We start from the raw sequence: 18,405 nt of genomic DNA on the forward strand, positions 1-18,405 counted from the left end.
ATAGCAAACAGTGTACTAAACTTTCATGTAAAATAGGTAACAAGGTAATAGACTTCCAATCTTCTGGAGATACAGTAATCCAGGGGTACCACAGGGATTGATCCTTGGTCTCTTTCTCTTCTTCGTTTATGTCAATGACTTGACACAACCTTTCAACTCACATCTAGTAACCTATTCTGATGACAGCTCCCTCTTATTTTATGAAAAAGAGTTGTAGACATTACACTCAGTTGCAGCTAAGTGTTTGATGGAAGTAACCACCTATTTTCTAGGTCAGGGTCTGAACACCAACATCAGTAAAAATCAGCTACTAACATTTAAAACAACTGGTTCTCATGAAGCTGAAATAAACAATATTTGTGGTATTACATCAGAAGAAACAGATAACATTAAATTTCTTGGTGTCCACTTGGACAAAAATCTCTGTTACGTAAACCACATTACTTCTGTGTGTGAGAAAATAAGCAGTTGGCAAAAATAGTGCCAATCCAAATTGTTCTCTATGGAACAGTTTATCCATTTCTGAATTCTGGCATTGAACTGTGGGGTTGTGCAACAGACATACACCAGAATGGAATATTATTGTTACAGAAAAGAGTCATTAGGTTAATGCATTGACTAAAGTCCAGAGACTCCAGTCGTGAATCTTTTATAAATATCTAACAGTATATTCCTTGTATTTGTATAAACTTGTTACATTAATTCTGAATAGTCAAAACAAACTAAATAAGTGCAGTGATATACATAATTATGATACTAGAAGTAAGAAAACTACTTTAGGCAGAGGACAAAATTAAACATAACTGACATTAGTCTTTATATTAATGGGTAGATATGGTTCAACAAGCTGCCACAAGCTTTGAAAACTTGTGAACCAAAGCTGTTCCAAAGGAAGTTAAAAGCCTTCTTAGTAAATAAATGTCTATATTCACTCAGTGAATTCTAATCTGCTCGTCCTCTCTTCAAACATGTAGTATAATGAGAATACTAAGACAAATGTATGAACCATTACTGTATGTAAGTGATATCTACAGTAATCTACTCAACCTATGTATGAATATAATAGAGGGAAACATTCCACGTGGGAAAAATATATCTAAAAACAAAGATGATGTAACTTACCAAACGAAAGTGTTGGCATGCTGATAGACACACAAACAAACACAAACACACACACAAAATTCAAGCTTTCACAACCAATGGTTGCTTCATCAGGAAAGAGGGAAGGAGAGGGATAGACGAAAGGATGTGGGTTTTAAGGGAGAGGGTAAGGAGTCATTCCAATCCCAGGAGCGGAAAGACTTACCTTAGGGGGAAAAAAGGACAGGTATACACTCGCGCACACACACACATATCCATCCACACATACACAGTCACAAGCAGACATTTGTAAACGCAAAGAGTTTGGGCAGAGATGTCAGTCGAGGCGAAGATGTTGTTGAAAGACAGGTGAGGTATGAGCAGCGGCAACTTGAAATTAGCGGAGGTTGAGGCTTGGTGGATAACGAGAAGAGAGGATATACTGAAGGGCAAGTTCCCATTTCTGGAGTTCTGACAGGTTGGTATTAGTGGGAAGTATCAAGATAACCCGGACGGTGTAACACTGTGCCAAGATGTGCTGGCCGCGCACCAAGGCATGTTTAGCCACAGGGTGATCCTCATTACCAACAAACACTGTCTGCCTGTGTCCATTCATGTGAATGGACAGTTTGTTGCTGGTCATTTCCACATAGAAAGCTTCACAGTGTAGGCAGGTCAGTTGGTAAATCACGTGGGTGCTTTCACATGTGGCTCTGCCTTTGATCATGTACACCTTCCGGGTTACAGGACTGGAGTAGGTGGTGGTGGGAGGGTGCATGGGACAGGTTTTACACCGGGGGCAGTTACGAGGGTAGGAGCCGGAGGGTAGGGAAGGTGGTTTGGGGATTTCATAGGGATGAACTAAGAGGTTACGAAGGTTAGGTGGACGGCGGAAAGACACTCTTGGTGGAGTGGGGAGGATTTCATGAAGGATGGATCTCATTTCAGGGCAGGATTTGAGGAAGTCATATCCCTGCTGGAGAGCCACATTCAGAGTCTGATCCAGTACCAGAAAGTATCCTGTCACAAGTGGGGCACTTTTGGGGTTCTACTGTGGGAGGTTTCGCATCCCGCAACTACCCTCCCGACCTGGTACAGAAGCAAATTACCAGAGCCACTTCCTCATCCCCTCAAACCCAGAACCTCTCACATAAGAACCCCAAAAGTGCCCCACTTGTGACAGGATACTTTCTGGGACTGTAGGTTGCTTACCTCATATGAGAGAAGGAATTCTATCACAGGAAAGAAAACATTATACCCAGATCAGAATAACAATGTGATTGACATCTAGTTGCTTACAGGGTGGCTACCATTGCAGCAGCCAATCAGAGAATGCACTTGGCAGCACCTACTGTGCATTCACTGTTGACAAATCTCTCTTCTACTGCAGCTAGTAGCTACTGTAGCCAGTTGCAGATGATGCTAACGTGTGGTAACATAAACAGTTGTGGTTCATTTTGTTGTGTGCTTTGTTCCTCTGTTTGGTGAGTTTATTTTACACTACAGAATGTCTTAAGCTTGTAGTGGAGTGTACAAAAAAGTGTGCATCCTAAATGGAAAGTTCAGCAATTTGCTCATTTTTTGTATGGTCAGATATGTGAGTTTGTGTGCTCAGTGTGAGAATATTTTGAGAAGGAGAGAGACAATAGTGCAACCTCATTGCCTGTAAAGAAGGTATTCAAAAGAACTGCAGGTGATCTGAGATACATAACAATACTATCATCAAAATTTGTAAAGAGAAATACTGTGCAGAAGAGGAAGGGCCTGGTTCATCCAACCTATGGACACCTGGTAAAAAGTGGACACCTTGTAAAAAGGGAAGGACGGAACCACATTTAACAGACTTTGACTCTTTTTAACAAAATGCTGTTTGTCATTACATACATGGGTATTATGAAAGAAAAGGACATCCAATTATTAAAAAGCTGTGCATTACTCTTTGATAGGTAGAGTCATTCAGTTAACAGTTCTTTGTTAACAGTTGTCAGAGACCTCAGTTTTTTCTGCAAAGAAATTAATAGATAGGAAATTATCATGGAGACAGGTGACATCATAGCATGATATTGTTGATTTTTTTAAAAATATGGCTAAAGTGCTGTTTGGAGACATTGTATGGCTTGACAAAACTTGGATAAATACCAGGTGTTCCATTGGAAAAGAATGAACAGATGACAGCACATGTGGAAGTTCTGCTGTTCCCGAGTGAAAGGGCACAAGAATTGTTGTCTTGAATGCTGGAATTGCAAACTGGTTTTGTACCTAACTGTCTCCTTGTTTACAAATTGTGACTACCACAAGCAGATTAACCATGATAGTTCTCTGAAGTGGTTCAAGGGGCAGCTATTGGAAAACTTAAATTGTCCGGCTGTCATTGTAATTTATAATGCCCCAAACCACTCACTCATTAAATATAAAGCTTCAATGATGGCAATGGAAAAAGCCAACATTGTTGAATGATTGAAACAACACAATGTGAAAATTTAGGATGATTTATGTGAGACGGAGCTCATGGACACTATGAAAGGAAAACAAAGAAAAAAGAAAAGGAAAAAAAGACCATTTCAGCAGTATGTTCTGGATGAGGAAGCTAAATAACATGGTCACAGGGCTCTTAGACTTCCACTATACTATTGCCCCTTCAATACCATTAAAATGATTTGGGCACGGATTAAACATTATGGGGAACAAATTACAAAATCCTCACTGTGGCAGAAGTTCAAAGACTGTTAGAGGAAGCAATGGCACAAATAATCTCAAAGGAGTGGGGTAATGTTGCATGCCACACAGAAACAGTTGTTAAGAAAGCATGGAAAGTGAAATGAGTGTAGAAAGTAATACTGAAAATATAATCATATCCTTGAGCAATTCCAGTGACTCTTCCATTGGCCACAGCTCAGATAATGACACTGTTGTGGAAGAAAGCGATTCGAAACAGGTGGCATTTACCCTTTGCCATAGTTAATCTTTATTTTTATGTCTGTGTTTCATATTTTTGGGTGAATGGTGTGTAAGCCTGAAGGCTTATGTGGGAACAAGTGATGTAGAGTACCCCTGTTACTGTATCATGCCAAATCAAGTATGGAACTTCATCACAGTAGTTGTATGGACCTCTTCCCTGAGGACAGGGAGGAATGTGTTGTGGTCAAAGCTAACAAAAGTGCACTTTGTCATGGAAGTGGCCACTAAAGTGATTGTGCACATACTTAGAGATGACTATTCTGTTAATGGAGGCAAGCCACTAAAAATTTTATCAGATAACAATGTTCAATTTATTGCTCACAATTTTTAAAAAATATGAGGGACTGAGGTGCTTATTGCACAAGATTATTTCACAATTCCACCTACAAGAAACCTTGCTGAATGCATGATATCTGAACTGGAGAGTCTATTTAGAATATACTGCAATTTTGGACATACAATGTGGGTGAAATACCTTCAAGCATTTGAAATTATATTGAATGATTTACCTCCTGATACCATTGAAACGGGTAATGCAGGAGTAGGTTTAATAATGAATGAAAAAATAGGAACGTGCATAAGCTACTATGAACAGCATAGTGAATGCATTATTGTAGCCAAGATAGGCATGAAACCCACACCCACCTCAGTAGTACACATTTATATACCAATTAGTTCCACAGATGAGGAGGAGATTGAGAAAATGTATGATGAGATAAAAGAGGGAGCTGAAAATTTAATAGTCATGGGGGACTGGAATTCAATAGTAGGCAAAGGAAGAGAAGGAAAAGCAGTAGGTGATTATGGACTAGGGGAAAGGTATGAAAGAGCCAGCTGTCTGGTAGAATTTTGCACAGAGCATAATTTAGTCGTAGCTAACACTTGGTTTAAGAATCATGAGAAATGGTTGTATACATGGAAGAGACCCGGAGACACTGGAAGGATTCAGATTGATTATATAATGGTTAGGCAGAGAATTAGGAACCAGATTTTAAATTTCCAGGGCCAGATGTGGGCTCTGACCACAGTTTATTGGTTATGAAGCACTCCGTCTTCAGGCCACAAGTGGCCCATCGGAACCATCAGACCACCGTGTCATACTCAGCTGTGGATGCAGACAGGAGGGGCATGTGGTCAGCACACTGCTCTACTGGTCATTATAATGGTTTTCTTTGACCAGAGCCACTACTATTTGGTTGAGTAGCTCCTCAATTGGCATCATGAGGCTGAGTGCACCATGATAAATGACAACAGTGCGTGGCAGCCTGGATGGTCACCCGACAGTGCTTAACTTTGGTGATCTGACAGGAACCGGTGCATCCACTGTAGCAGGGCCATTGCCCCATTGGTTATGAACCACAGATTAAAACTGAAGAGTCAGCAAAAAGGCAGAAATATAAGGAGATGGGACCTAGATAAACTGAAAGAACCAAAAGTTGTAGAGGGTTTCAGAGGGAGCTTTAGTGAATGATTGACAAGAACAGGGGAAAGGAATACAACAGAAAAAGAATGGGTAGCTTTGAGAGATGAAATAGGGAAGGCAGCAGACGACCAAGTAGGTAGAAAGATTATGTCTAGTAGAAACCCTTGGGTTACACCAGAGATATTGAATATAATTGACAGAAGGAGAAAATATAAAAATTCATTAAAGGAAGCAGGTGAAAGCAAATACAAACGTCTTAAAAACTAGGTTGAAAGGTAGTGCAAAATGCCTAAACAGGAATGGATAGAGGGCAAATGTAAGGACATAGAAGCATATATCACTATGGGTAAGATGGATACTGCCTACCAAAAATTAAAGAGACGTTTGGAGAAAGAGCGCAACCTGGATGAATATCATGTAGTTAGATGAAAACCAGTCCTAAACAAAGAAGGAAAAGCAGAAAGGTGGAACGAGTATATAGAGGGCTATACAAGGAAGATGCACTTGAGGGCAATATTATGTGGAAGAGGACATAGCAGAAGATGAGAAGGGATATATGATATTGCGTGAAGAATTTGGCAAAGCACTGAAAATCTTATGTTCAACCAAGGCCTCAGGAGTAGACAACATTCTGTTATAGCTACTGATAGCCTTGGAGAGCCATCCATGACAAAACTCTTCCATCTGGTGAGCAAGATGTATGAGAGATGGGAAATACCCTCAGACTTAAAGAAGAATATAATAATGCCAATTCCAAAGAAAGCAGGTGTTGACAGATGTGAAAATTACGAACTATCAGTATAATAAGTCATGGCTGCAAAATACTAACATGAATCCTTTACAGAAGAATGGAAAAACTCGTAGAAGTCAACCTTGGGAAAGATCAGTTTGGATTCCAGAGAAATGTAGGAATGCATGGAGCAGTACTGACTCTATAACTTATCTTAGAAGATATGTTAAGGAAAGGCAAAACTACGTTTATAGCATTTGTAGACTTAGAGAAAGCTTTCGACAATGTTGACTGGCATACTCCTTTATAAATTCTAAAAATGGCAGGGGTAAAATACTGGGAGTGAAAGGCTATTTACAATTTACAAAACTGTTAAAGCTTCACGGCCACTTGTTGACTAATTGCCTACTGGCTTCTGTCTCGGCTCCTTCGGCCGATGTTCCTCTGATGATTTGACTGACATTTCGCCAGCATGAGTAGCTGGCATTGTCAAAGTTTCACCCTCAATTGCTGGTGGTGAACTGGAATCAATCTCACAGCCACAGACTATATGTACCTGGCATGCCAAAGTCTGAGGGCTTCTCTGCAGACATTTCCGGTGTGGTTCTCCTCTTGCTACTTGCGACGGTCATTCGCTGCAGCACAGGGAAGCAAGGATCTGTTTACCTTAAAGCTTTCTTCTTTCTTGTCGAAGCTATTCCCATGTTTTTGTATTTCTATAGTTTCTCTGAACAAGCAGCTGTGATAGCGCTTCTCTACAGCCAGAACTTCTGTGTTGGCAAATTTTATTATATTATTGGTCTCACACAGTGCGTGCTCTGCCATGGCTGATTTCTCCACCTGCCCCAAAGTGCAAAGTTGAGGATGTTCTTTTACCCTGGTGTTGACTGATCATTCAGTCATTCTGACATAAACTTTCCTCCATGTGCATGGTATGCAGTATATTCCCAATAATAAAGTAGGTCCCTTTTCTCCTTTGCCAATCTAAGACATGCTCTGATCTTCTTTGTTGGTTTGAAAATCATCTTTATGCCATGTTTGTGCAATATACAGCTGATTCTGTCAGTCACTCTGGATGATAAACAGCTTAGATAAGAAGAGAATAGAAGATTCTGAAATGTAGTGCTACAGAAGAATGCCGAAGATTAGATGGGTAGATCATGTAACTAATGAGGAGATATGGAATAGAATTGGGGAGAAGAGAAATTGGTAGTATGATCTGACCAAAAGAAGGGATTAGTTGGTTGGACACATTCTAAGGCATCAAAGGATCACTAATTTAGTACTGAAGGGAAGCATGTGGGCTAGAAATTGTAGAAGAAGTCCAAGAGATGAATACAGATTCAGAGGGATGTAAGTTACAGTAGATACTCAGATATGAAGAGGCTTGCACAGGATAGAGTAGCATGGAGAGCTGCATCAAACCAGTCTTTGGACTGAAGACCACAACAACCTCTGAAATTGTGCCAAAAGAACCTGTGGGCATATGATGGGGAAATTATCTTAAGGCAGACTGATTGGTCCTGGATAGAGCAAAACAACAATATCTTAGTAGTTAAAACTATTACAATAATTTAAAATGAAGGGCTTAAGGTTATCAGAAGAGGCATAATGATAACATTCAAGTACTGTAACAAATTTTCAAGTGGGTGACAATATGAGAACTCAGAGAAAAATCAATAAGGGTGGTATAATTATTTTAAAAAAAATCCGTATGTATCAGGAACTATTAGTGGTTACAGATATAAAGTACTGTTGTGCATTATTAATGAAGAACCCAGCCACTGAACATGTTGAGAGTTTGTATATTATTAAAGACATTCAGTTTTAACACCCAGGGGAGGAAGATGCAAAGCAATCAGTAAATAAACCTACAGTAAGAGACAAACCTGTGAAATGAACATACTGGCTAATAGTGAATAACAGGAAGTAAACTGGAGAAGATTATCAAAATGGAAACCTCTTTCAGTCAGTTTTAGTAGCAAGGATTGGTGAAAGAGAAACAGTGTTAACCCTGGCCTCAGTAGTGAAGGATTATGGGAAAAGTTAAAAGAAGAGGAACCTGCAACATTCCATATGTGAGGGATATTACTGGATGAAACTGTGCCAAAATCAGTTAGAAGTTTCATAAACCTGTGGATCAGAAATATAAGAATTTTTGCAAGACATGTTATGGTACAAGTGTGAGGCCACAGATGATACTTGAAAGTGAGTGGCTCTATCTACATCTACATCTATACTCTGCAAACCACCGTGAAGTCCATGTCAGAGGATACATCCTGTTGCACCAGTTATTAGGGTTTTTCCCATTCCATTCACTTATGGAGCATGGGAAGAATGATTGTTTGAATGCCTCTGTGTATGCTGTAGTTATTCTAATCTTATCCTCATGATCCCTCTGTGAACAATACATAGGGTATTGTAGTATATTCATAGAATAATCATTAAAGCCAGTTCTTGAAACTTTGTTAGTAGACTTTCTCAGAATAGTTTATGCCTATCTTCAAGAGTCTGCCAGTTCAGTTGTTTCAGAATCTCAGTGACATTCCCCCACAAAACAGTGTGAATCTACACTTATTGAAACAAATGGTATTAATCTAGAACAACACAAGCAACCAAATCTCATGCACACATGCCCTGACCACTCTCCAGCCACTGGGCCCAATCTGACCAGGAGAGAGTGGTGTGTGTGTGTGTGTGTGTGTGTGTGTGTGTGTGTGTGTGTGTTTGCAGTGTGTAACAGTAATTTCACTGTGCCTAATTGTAAGTCAATTTCTCATCCTTATGATAAGTAGCAATCCATCCTTTGATAATATTGTTGATACTCCAACCTGGACTTCCTAATGTTTAATTGTGTGAATGTGTTTCACAGTACTGAGAGCCTTAGAAAAATAAGTCATACATGGATAAATCATGTGTAAGGAGGATCAGTATAGCGGAAAGTAACTATTTTTCATTTTCATTTTACTCTCAAATTATATGTAAGTAAAGTGGAAATACAAGGTTGTTTAAAGGTCATTGTACTGTATAAAGATGATTATTTTCCTTTGAAATATGAAATCATATGAAAATATGATTTGTTGTTTGTCTGTAAATTAAAGAAATCAGCTTAACAGCAGTTTCATATGTTCCTTTGTGTACAGTGGGTTTACTAGAAAGAAGTTGGTGTAATAGTAGTTATTAGGGACTTGTTATAGTGCTTCTTATTTTTTTAATTTATTTCTTCATTCATCCAGAGGTCATCTCACAATGATATAGGATCTGTCAAGGTAATACAGTGCAAATCAATATATCAAAATATGCAACACATAGCACACATAACATGCTTTACAAGGAATGTCTTAAGCTGGTCTTTATCTGTGTGAAAAGGGAGTTCCTCTTGAATTTGTGTGGATGGTGGAACCTTTGCAAGGGCAAGAACTTTGAAGAGTTATATATTAGAAAGGAGAAATCCATGACAGATTTATTTTGGATAATGTTTCTAATAGTGACTATTGTAAAAACACACACAGTTAGAACTGGTTTTTTATACTGAGGATGGAAAAGCAGTAAAGCTGAGTGTAAAGGCAGAAGGAAGGTGATGTGACAAAAGCAAGCTTTTTTTAACTTTAAATGGATATAAAAATAAGAGAAGGAAAAACAGCATTTATGATTGTAAAAATGTATGTGGGGAGCATGAACAGTCCAAAGGTTTTTCCTTTTTATGGAGTTTTGACATTAGTGGGAGTATAGAGTAATGGGTGTTGCATTCACTAATAAGTGGACACAGGAGAAAAATTTTTGTTTTGCTTAAGAAGGAATAATGAAACTAACAATATATTTCAATATGTATTTGTGTGTGGGAAGAGGAAAACTACAGGGGAGGCTTTCAAGAAGTGTTGTGGATGTTTGAGGAGAGTACTGTTCATCATCCATATGTAGATCTCTGTAGTTTTTGTTTTGCCAAAGGTTATGAATGAATGAATGAGTAGGTGCTTACCACACATTTGCTGCAAGTTGCTCTATTGGATTTTGAGCATGAAAGTAGACTCACGTGTTCTTAAGCCTTCCCAGTAAATCAGCTGTTGGTATTGCTCTCAAGTCTGCAGTCAGGTACTGTCATTTACTTAACATGATATTTCAACAGTGTGCCTTGCTGTCATCTTCAGGGGATGCCTGTCAAATGAATATCTTTCATACCTTGTGCCTCTTTTGTATTCTTGCCACTCCTCACCTGTTCCCTCACTGCCTGGTCACACAATTCATCAGCTGGAGTGGTGAGGGAATGCAATTGCCAAATGCCAGGTGCGGACATTGCTCCATTAGTCCTTCTGCCTCTCCCTTTGGGCACAGAAGTCAGTTTTGGTTGACACTGTTACTTCAGTTGGCTGAGTGCTGAGTCTCACATTTTATCACAAGAGTGATGCCACTGTCACTATTGATCAGGCCATCAGCCACTCGTACTTTGATGGAGTCCTTTAGAAAACAGTCCCAAAATGACAAGAACTGTTGTAGCACTCCATATTTCATTGAGACCTCTGTGATTATGCAATGTTCTGTAGCAGCAGATTTTTTGGTTACTTGAGTTCAGTGTGTCTTCTGTGCTCCTGGCATGTTTCCCTGGCCATCTGTACAGTCTGCATGGCATGAAATATGGTAGACACTGGTTTATGGAGGCTCAAGTCATCTTTCACTGTATCTTATAGTGCTGGTGTTTCTGGAGGTAGACAGAAAATATAATTTTACATCGAGTCAAGTTTCTGCCAGATTTGTTTATACTTTGCCAGCGTACAACAGATATGCCATTGTCTTATCCTCAGGAACGTGTTGTATTTGCTGAGCTGATACCTTTTGCTGAAAGCATGTCAAATTTGTCTCCTGCCATATCCATTCCTCCTGAATACGTCATTAAGGCACTTGAGATGTCTTAGTAGGCTTTCTTCATCTGATACTGATTGGACCTGTGGACAAGTGTGTGTAGCACACCATCATGCTGTTAAGAAAGATGGTAATGGGAAGTGGGGACATACAAATCAGTGTGTGTGGCTGTACCATACACACTGTGTCTCGGGGTACTGTCTGCTTTGCATAGAGTGAATCTGGGGAAGATGGTAATCTGTATATGATGCCTATTTGCATGTGTTACTTCACTTTGTCAAGAGAGCACAGAACCCTGAGAGCCAAAAAACTGTGGTATGTGTGACAACTTATGCTGTAAAATAATCACAAACATGTTTAAAAACAAGAAGATTGATTTCTATGCATTTTAACCAATTCCAACGATGTGTTTATCATGTACTTCTTATCTAGAGCCATGTGTGCATCCAGTTACTTCCCATTTGCTGCCCTAGTGGAACATACATTTCAACTTGCATCTTACCCTAATACCTAGCAAAGGTAACATATTTTCTTTGGGGTATGACTTTTGTATGTTTAAGTATTTTCAGATAATGCCCAGAAATTATGGAGAAGCATCTTTTCAGATCAGTATATGAGTCTCGTACTGCTCAGTGCCTCCTCTGTGTGGTTGGTAGCAATATATCCTAATCCATCTGGGAGACATCATTTTTCTTCACTTGGAATTTCATTAACAGAGGCAGCTCACTGATTTCAGATGCAGATCTTCTGACCTGTAGTACCCTGGATATGCTATTATTTATTTTTAGTTTTTTTGTTAGCTGAGCAATACTTAATGTGCTTCAGTAACAAAGTACAATAATACACTGCTTGCCTTGTGATGTCACAAATTATGTAACACCACAAGTGTGAGATGGAGTACAGTGAAACCCCCCTCCCAAATACTTAACATTGCCAGGCCAAGTTGTCATGTGGATAAAAATCAGCACATTATAAAGGGTTTGTCATAACTAAAATATTTAAAAACGTAAAGCACCTTGTGCAAATGGCCATGTTCACATACACAAGGTCTGTTCTTGTGCAAATGGCCATGTCTATATACACAATGTATGTTCAAAACATTCCAGGACATTGGTAATTTCATGTCAATGGTGTGTTGGAGTGAAATGCAGTTGGCATCCCTGTACACGTCTGTGTTAATGTGTAACTGACAGAAGTTTCATTGTCATATACCTATTAGTTATTGTTCAGTGCTGTATTGAGTAGACCAATGTGCTGCAAAGTTTGCAAATTTCAAGATCGCAGAGTTAGAGGAGCAATGTGTCTGCACTAAATTTTGTGTGAAACTCAAGAAAACCTTTACAGAGACATGCAAAATGATCCACGAAGCCTACTGTGATGAATGCTTAAGACATACTTGGTGTTACAAATGGTTCACCTGGTTTAAAAATGGCTGGACAGAAGTTAAAGATGACCCTTGTTCAGGATGCCCTTTCTCATCTATTGGTAATGCTTATGCCAGGGATGTCAATGAAATTGTGCATGCCAATCAAAGACTGATTGTCTGAGAGATTGCAGAGGAATGTATAACATTTCAGTTGGATCAAGTCATGAAATCCTGAAACAGCATCTTGGAATGCATCACATTGCTACCACTTTTGTCCCATGAGTCAAGACCAGAAAGACCTTCCTTGCAAAATCTGTGAAGAGCTTTTGGATTATGCAAATGAGAAGGAGATGGTCCTTAAGAGAATCATAACTGGTGTGGAGATATGGGTCTATGGTTATGATGTTGAGATCATGCTGATTGTTTTCTTTGACTTTGAAGGATTAGTTGATCATGAATTCATGCCACAGGGGCAAGAAGTTAATTGATGGTACTACCAGGATGTGTTGCAATGCCTGCAAGAAAATGTAACAAGGAAATGGCCTGAAATATGGTAAGAAAATTCATGGCTCTTGCATCAAGATAACGCATTCGCACATTCATCCCTGTTGGCCATTTGCACAGGGTGCTTTATATTTTCAAATATTTTAGTTATGACAAATCTTTTATAATGTGCTGATTTTTATCTGTTTAGCAACTTGGCATAAGGTCCAGCATAAAATGAACACATTTCATAACAAAAAGATTTTTTAAGACTCAAAGATCACAGAAAAGTCTGTTAAACTAGTTGTTTTAATTAAAGAAATATTTATGTGACCTTGGTTGTTGAATGTTTTTAGCATGCACATATTTTGATTCTGGTGACATAAAGTTATTGTGTCATTTAATTCTGTAATCATCATGGTTTCTTAACGTCAGATGTAATCTGTTTGGGACTTTGCATGATATTATGATGTTCTTTTGAACCAAGGGTTTACAAGCATTTAACCTATTGGTACTACAACTGTAATAAGATCTGTAAGATTATCTTTCAGAATACATTATACTCTTTCCTTTATTCAAAATATTGTGTATGTTTTTCCAGTTTGTTTCAAAAATAATTCATAAATTTATGTTTTCATTTGTTATCCTCAGTATTTTCAACTTATTATGATTATCAGTGTTACAGGCTGTGGTATTAAGCATCAGCATTTGGACATAGTGATATGAAGACTTACAATGTAACTTAGTGTTGTTGATGTGAGTATAAGAATGTTATGAATAGCAGTGCTGTCAATTACTGTAACCTCAGTTGCATATTGAATTGGGGGAGTGAGGTATACCCAACACATGGAGGCACAAAAATAAGTACTTAATACTCATACACAAAAAGAAAAAATTAAGACAGACTAATATAAATAAAGTGTGTTAAATATTTACCAGTAATTTGTAAACAAAAAGCACAATTGAGGCAACAACATAAACACTCATGAAGATTGTCAATTTTACAGCTCCAGGGAGTCTCAGTCTTGCACGAGTGATTGTGAACCCTTTCGCAATGAGTAGAAGGAGGAGGAGGAACACCACTTCACTAGCTATCTCCAGCATCTGACCTGTTTTTATGGAAAAGAAAAAAATACAATATTAGACTTCAAGATTTATTAATTTTCAGTTTTGTAATCACTTTGAAGTAGATATAAGTGCATGTTGGCACATCAACTAGCCATTTCTTAGCAGTTCCACTCATTTTGCCATTTTATGCAAAAAGAAAAAAAGATAAAGAATTTCTGGAGATATTTTTTAAGCTTGGAAAGATTATAGGAATTAATATTTTTATTTCCAGAGGGTTGTAGAAATCAATTACTTAAATTTGAGCATGACAGGAATTGTAGACATATAGATACAGATGAGTATTAAAATGTAATATGATGAATTACAGGTGGATAACAGGTTCGTTCACTGATCAAACTGACTGTTTTTGAATGAAGGTCTGGAGAAACAGTTCAAAAGGGGGAGGAGGCCAGTGGAAAGGATTATAGCAGCAGGAATGTGATGGAGACACACATGGCTGTTAGTGTCAGTGACAAAATGTGAATTAAAGCAGTAAACAGTCACAAACCTCACACAGAAGAATGTGAGAAAGAGACAAGGGTAAGATCAAAGTCCAATGCCCAGAGGAGGGAGGATTGGCATGGAAAAGTTATGAAAGGAAAGAGCAGTGCAGTGAAGGGTTATGTGACTAAGGAAAAGGGTGCTCGCAGACAAAGTAGTTGCAGTTTCATCCAGGGAGATTGTGAGAACGGAGGGTGAGATGTAGGGAGAGGTCCTACTCTTGTAGTTCAGATGGGTTTGTTCACTGTTGTTCCATTGCTGTAGTTTTTAAAAGAGAATAGGGAAGGGTCAGGAGTAGTTTAAGATATACATTCTTGGTATCAGCATTCATTTTCAGTTTGCTTGCATATTTAGCAACTGTTTACCATCAAAGTAACTGATATGTGTCACAGTGAGAGGAGAACTGAAATGGATGTGATGTGTTGCATAAAATTGCCAGATGTTCACAACTGCTGCCATATGTTTTCTGCTGAGATTCTTCTGGTCATATTCATACATGAACAGTACACTGAGCCTTTGTATTTAAACTTGAATCAGTACATGTATAGTGTACTCACAAGTTGCTGAGCAGATCTTACATGAGTGCATGTGCATTTACTGTAAAATGTAGGTTATTCAAGCGCCCTCCTTCCTAAGTTCAGCTTTTGGTGTCAGACTGACCATGCTTGTCCATTGAAATAGTAAAAAAACACCCTTTGTATAGAGAAAAAGAGTTGCTTAATGGCATGATACCATGTGGAATCCAAGAGATAACCACCATCATAAGCCATTAGGTCTCCTGACAGTCAAATTTCTACTGATCTCTTTTTCATCTTCTTCCTCTTCTTCTTCTTTACTGTCTAGAATAGGCTGACAACCTGTCCTGTCTTCACTGAAGCCATCTGTTCCTTAGTCAACCTACAGCTCTGTTTCCTATTGGTTTATAATGTATTACTTGTTTAACTAATCTATCTTCCCCATTCTTTTGATATATTATGTCCGTTATATGCATCTTTGCTCTTTTTTTCAGTTAGACAGTATATACTAAGTTGTTCTCTCTTAATACTGTTTGTAACAATATTATGAGAACGAAGGTTGCTACTCACAATATAGTGGAGATGCTGAGTCACAGATAGGCACAACAAAAAGATTTTCACACTTAATGCTTTCGACCAATGGCCTTTGTCAACAATAGACACACACACACACACACACACACACACACACACACACACACACACAGAAACACAACTCAGCAGCACCAGTGCATGATGGGAGTGGTGACTGGATGGGTGAAAGGAGGCGGCTGGGGTGGGGAGGGGGAGGGATAATGTGGTATCGATAGTTCCAATGCCAAAGCATAGGTTGGCACTATGAGACCAGAAGATCTTTGCCAAACACAGTGCCCTCTGACTGATGCTGTGCAGCTCTACGAGCACCTCTCCACTTTTACCCAGTTCATGAAGAGCAAACAGCCAAGAACCATCACTTTAGCTTAGCTTGCTATTGAGACTTTCTCATCTGAACTTTTGCTGCACACCTATGTGCTCATCTGTACAAAATTATGTATACACCTAAAAACAAAAATGATGTGACTTACCAAATGAAAGTGCTGGCAGGTCGACAGACACACAAACAAACACAAACATACACACAAAATTCAAGCTTTCGCAACAAACTGTTGCCTCATCAGGAAAGAGGGAAGGAGAGGGAAAGATGAAAGGATGTGGGTTTTAAGGGAGAGGGAAGGAGTCATTCCAGTCCCGGGAGCGGAAAGACTTACCTTAGGGGGAAAAAAGGACGGGTATACACTCGCACACACACACATATCCATCCACACATATACAGACACAAGCAGACATATTTAGAGACAAAGAGTTTGGGCAGAGATGTCAGTCGAGGCAGAAGTGCAGAGGCAAAGATGTTGTTGAATGACAGGTGAGGTATGAGTGGCGGCAACTTGAAATTAGCGGAGATTGAGGCTTGGTGGATAACGGGAAGAGAGGATATATTGAAGAGCAAGTTCCCATCTCCGGAGTTCGGATAGGTTGGTGTTAGTAGGAAGTATCCAGATAACCCGGACGATGTAACATTGCGCCAAGATGTGCTGGTCGTGCACCAAGGCATGTTTAGCCACAGGGTGATCCTCATTACCAACAAACACTGTCTGCCTGTGTCCATTCATGCGAATGGACAGTTTGTTGCTGGTCATTCCCACATAGAATGCATCACAGTGTAGGCAGGTCAGTTGGTAGATCACGTGGGTGCTTTCACACGTGGCTCTGCCTTTGATTGTGTACACCTTCCGGGTTACAGGACTGGAGTAGGTGGTGGTGGGAGGGTGCATGGGACAGGTTTTACACCGAGGGCAGTTACAATGGTAGGAGCCAGAGGGTAGGGAAGGTGGTTTGGGGATTTCATAGGGATGAACTAAGAGGTTACAAAGGTTAGGTGGACGGCGGAAAGACACTCTTGGTGGAGTGGGGAGGATTTCATGAAGAATGGATCTCATTTCAGGGCAGGATTTGAGGAAGTCGTATCCCTGCTAGAGAGCCACATTCAGAATCTGATCCAGTTCCGGAAAGTATCCTGTCACAAGTGGGGCACTTTTGTGGTTCTTCTGTGGGAGGTTCTGGGTTTGAGAGGATGAGGAAGTGGCTCTGGTTATTTGCTTCTGTACCAGGTCGGGAGGGTAGTTGCGGGATGCGAAAGCTGTTGTCAGGTTGTTGGTGTAATGCTTCAGGGATTCCGGACTGGAGCAGATTCGTTTGCCACGAAGACCTAGGCTGTAGGGAAGGGACCGTTTGATGTGGAATGGGTGGCAGCTGTCGTAATGGAGGTACTGTTGCTTGTTGGTGGGTTTGATGTGGACGGACGTGTGAAGCTGGCCATTGGACAGGTGAAGGTCAACATCAAGGAAAGTGGCATGGGATTTGGAGTAGGACCAGGTGAATCTGATGGAACCAAAGGAGTTGAGGTTGGAGAGGAAATTCTGGAGTTCTTCTTCACTGTGAGTCCAGATCATGAAGATGTCATCAATAAATCTGTACCAAACTTTGGGTTGGCAGGCCTGGGTAACCAAGAAGGCTTCCTCTAAGCGACCCATGAATAGGTTGGTGTACGAGGGGGCCATCCTGGTACCCATGGCTGTTCCCTTTAATTGTTGGTATGTCTGGTTTTCAAAAGTGAAGAAGTTGTGGGTCAGGATGAAGCTGGCTAAGGTAATGAGGAAAGAGGTTTTAGGTAGGGTGGCAGGTGATCGGCGTGAAAGGAAGTGCTCCATCGCAGCGAGGCCCTGGACGTGCGGGATATTTGTGTATAAGGAAGTGGCATCAATGGTTACAAGGATGGTTTCTGGGGGTAACGGATAGGGTAAGGATTCCAGGCGTTCGAGAAAGTGGTTGGTGTCTTTGATGAAGGATGGGAGACTGCATGTAATGGGTTGAAGGTGTTGATCTACGTAGGCAGAGATACGTTCTGTGGGGGCTTGGTAACCAGCCCGACCGCCCCATTGTAGCTGGTTACCAGCACCCTCTAGCCAATGCTGAGCAGCACTTCGAGCACCGCTCCACTTTTGCCCAGTTCATGAAGAGCAGGCAGCCGAGAACCATCACTTTAGCTTAGCTTGCTATTGAGACTTTCTTATCTGGACTTTGGCTGCACACCTACGTGCTCATCTGTACAAAGTTATGTATACATTTATATATATTCATGCACCAGTCAGAACCTCTTTTACCTTTATTGCAGTACTGATGTGCTTTACCTCACCTGCTCCTACCTGCTTCCTTTCATTAAGCTTCTTTATCAGTTTTCAGGAGCAGACCCACGCACCGCCTTCCCGGTGGGATACAAAATATAGTATGGTGGGGATGGTGGACAGGAAGTGCTGCAGGTTGGGTGTTGGGCAGGGGAGAAGTGGGG

The 18,405-nt window shown here is 40.1% G+C and overlaps 1 protein-coding gene across 1 annotated transcript in view; it reads right to left on the reverse strand.

Moving 5' to 3' along the window:
• LOC126100453 (transmembrane protein 145-like) overlaps positions 1–18,405 on the reverse strand; it is a 146,766-nt gene that overhangs the window by 34,639 nt on the left and 93,722 nt on the right. Inside the window, exon 8 of the mRNA XM_049911059.1 lies at positions 13,834–14,006. Within this exon, the coding sequence (XP_049767016.1) occupies positions 13,834–14,006 (173 nt within the window). The remainder of the gene's footprint in view (positions 1–13,833; positions 14,007–18,405) is intronic.

Source organism: Schistocerca cancellata, chromosome 9 (genome assembly GCF_023864275.1).
Source record: "Schistocerca cancellata isolate TAMUIC-IGC-003103 chromosome 9, iqSchCanc2.1, whole genome shotgun sequence".
Taxonomy (NCBI): domain Eukaryota; kingdom Metazoa; phylum Arthropoda; class Insecta; order Orthoptera; family Acrididae; genus Schistocerca; species Schistocerca cancellata.